Source organism: Phoxinus phoxinus (genome assembly GCF_949152265.1).
Source record: "Phoxinus phoxinus genome assembly, chromosome: 24".
NCBI classification, from domain to species: Eukaryota; Metazoa; Chordata; class Actinopteri; order Cypriniformes; family Leuciscidae; genus Phoxinus; species Phoxinus phoxinus.
This window is the reverse complement of record NC_136899.1, coordinates 17,140,366-17,143,653: the sequence shown is the minus strand read 5'-3', so window position 1 is coordinate 17,143,653 and position 3,288 is coordinate 17,140,366. Positions and strand designations below refer to the sequence as shown.

Sequence of the window (3,288 nt, the reverse complement as noted above, 5' to 3'; positions counted from 1 at the left end):
ATTTTCAACACATAATCATAATCAAATCCCTTTGACATGTGGTAGAGAAAGAACACACAGTGTTGACCACAGGTGTCTGATGAAAAATCTTGGACTTGCACAGTGGAATATTGTACTGCACTAGAATTGAGATTTAAAAAGTCTTTGATAACGGGGTGAAAGCCTTGGTAATCTGGTTTATTACCAAAACTATCGAAAAAACAACCTACGCTATCATCATTTATGTAGATGGCCAACCAATGTTGGCCTGGGAGGCCTGATGGATCTGTATTGATTAAAACCATTGATGGTAATGTTCTTAAAGGGGTTTTCGGTAGATAGTCACATGGTAGTACTCCAAGAAAATAAGTATTGCACGAAATCTTATCCATGACACCCGTAAGCTGCACAGTGTTCATTTTAACCCGTTAATAGTAATCAACAAGCACCTGTCGTCGATTTGATACTTCAATTATGTTGTCAAACAAAGCATAAACAATTAAGGTAACAGTCTGTGGTATTGGCTGTCTGAAACGTGCTTCTAGTCTGATATTGCCACTTTTGACAAGTGATACATGCTGTCCACAATCCTCGTCTGGTGTGAAATTGAACGTGTAGAGTGTATAGCCATGCAGAAAATCTTCCCTATCGATACTTAGAGCCTGGTTTTTAAGATGCCTTCCAGAAGCCAGCGCTAACTGATAAAACTCACGCACTGCAGAACCATTTTCATATTCAGGCTGCAGAGGCTTTGAGGGGTACTGTTGACCATCCAGATAAATGGCTAAAAATTCTAAATCATAGTTTTTAAATGCAAAAGGGTTTTTATTATATGACCCCACAAATGCATCATTATCAACCATCGCTAGAACCAGAGATTTTGGCAGTGCTCCTAAAAATAAGTTCTCTTGATTACAGACCCGTGATCCGGCTGGTATTGAGAAGCTTTTCAAACACACCCTGTCGATGGGGTACTTTGCAGTGGTTGAGAGTAGGGCTTGCGCATGACCCAGTCTCACAGCTGGGGACACTGTCACTTTTTTCACAAAAAGTGATGCAGACTGGATGTTCAATTTGTAGGCTATGTCATTGCTCCTCATCAAACAGAATTCGTCTTTACCTCTCGTCATTCTAATTTTAAGGTCCAATCCATTGAGTAAAAGTTTATCTTGAAAGAAGATGTCACTGTGAACTGGTGCGAGTAGTTCGACCACATTGCTAGCGTTGGTGAAGGCTGCTCTCTTTGTCAGGCCGTTATTTGCCCCGGCAGGGTCTGAAATGTCCATATGCCCGGCTTTGTCCTTATAGAAGAGCCCCGCTGAGAAAAGTGTTTCAAGGGTATCTTTACCATAATTAGTAAGACACTCTATCATACAGCGGTATGGATATGTGCTAGAACTCTGTGAAATGAGACGGTCTCCAAGCGACACGTCCACTTGTGAAAAAATTGTGGCTCCCGGATAGTTGATAAGCCCTACGGGGTCTCCGTCAGCAATGTCCGTCCCATCTGCATAAGTGATTTTGAGACGCATAAACAACAATGTGTTGTTTAGATCCACGTAATCCTCTCCATTCCCCGCAATGAAAAATTCCAGAGGCGATGTCGGAGATATCGCAGATAATGGCGGAATTTCTATATAAGTGTTCTTTTCAATAGCGGTCTGTGTCAGGGGTACAGTAAAAAGATCCAGTTCGGATTTTAAACACTCTTCTGACATGTTGTGTAGTAACGCCATGATCTAAAATATTGTTTTAACAGAACTCCTTGATCTTTTTGAAGCAGTACGCCTAGCCGTATCCTTGCGCTTGCGTTTTACAACTGATGTTTTCTTGGGGGGCCGTTTTGTTTTCTTCTGCTTCTGGCCACTCCTCCGCACCCCCGGAGGCCTAGGTACACTTTTACGTGCCATCACCATTAAACCGGACCCGTCTTGAGTATCGTGATTGTTATTAAAAGATCGTGATAACGTATTACTAACAACGTCACTTAGTATGTTTTTCGCTGCTGATTTAAGATGTGGCTTGGCTATGCTAAATCCTCGTCTCAGTAGTGGTATAGCCATTCTAAAGAGACCCCTAAAAAGTCCGCCCAAACCAGCGCCATACATAACTCCGCCGGAATAGCCCGGAAGTCCATTGCCAGCCTGATTCTGGTAATAGGCCACATAACGCATGGGATCAACATTGTGATTGTTGAAATATGTCATCTTAATGAAAATTTTTTACTGGCCTAAAGTGTAGTTTAATGCACACTTTCCCGTAAGAAAATGGGATGTGTTGATTTTGATCGTCCTTTACTTCTATAGCAATATCTGCGATGACCGATTTGTTGATAGACACGTAGTGGGGTTTGTCGTATCGTACACTGACTGTGTTGTTGTTATCACCGGTTATTTGTACACACTCCAGGAGTGGTACGAAGGCATCACCTACTGACTGGTATCGTATAATATCTGTGTATATATACAGAGTGTAGAAACCTCCGTGTATGTCTGCCTGATGCATTGCATATGTTACAACATCCTTTTCAAAATTAGTTTTTCCGGGGTTTGTTTTTTGTCGCATAGAATCTCCTATCGAGGCACCTGGTTTCAACCCTAAAATAATGGCTAGTTTTCCATGGAAGGTTATTGAAATGTTAGGTTTTGCTTTCAGAAATACTTTGTTTTTTACAACATCGTAACCGAATGACCCATGAGGGGCTAGTAAATCATTTATCACACTAACCAGGGTTGGGACCTTGTCGTAATAACCTGTCTTTATAGGTATGCGCAGTCTCGATAAGTCGGTCTTCTTCACATCTACACCACGACGTATGCTGTTAGTGTTTTTTTCGCCGTCGACAGCAGTGGGTTCGATGTTTATCTCAAAAAAGGCATCTTTGTTGTTAAAGGTGTACCAACTTCTAGGATATTCAATTTGAACAAGACCTACCTCCCATTCTCCTCTTATATTTATAGAGGTAGCCAGCCTTGTTCTATAATTAGAGATTGTATTATCAGGATATACAGACTGTGAAGCATTGCATGGTAGTGTGACATAAAAACCACCCTCTGCCATGTCTGTTTTTTATACAACTGCAGACAGTCTGTGCTTGTCCTTTGTTTTTATGGCACCTGTACGTCAACTAATTCTTTCTGATCGATCCATGATGCAAATTTTGCAGGCCATCCGAGCCATTGTACCAGTACTAATGTTTTGCGACCCTGCTTCTTCTTATCTAAAATCTTTTCAACTTTAAATGTCTTGTTTTTACTGACAAATATTTTTTGTAATTCTTCAGCATAAAAAACGCCGTTGATAACATCA

At 41.0% G+C, this 3,288-nt stretch overlaps 1 protein-coding gene across 1 annotated transcript; it reads right to left on the bottom strand.

The window, feature by feature from the left end:
• Positions 1-407: 407 nt before the first annotated feature.
• LOC306992694 (uncharacterized protein F54H12.2-like) lies at positions 408-1,715 on the bottom strand (the record flags this gene model as incomplete). Its single annotated transcript, XM_079601824.1, has 1 exon — positions 408-1,715. One exon carries the CDS (start codon positions 1,713-1,715, stop codon positions 408-410), a length of 1,308 nt encoding a protein of 435 aa, XP_079457950.1.
• Positions 1,716-3,288: the final 1,573 nt, after the last annotated feature.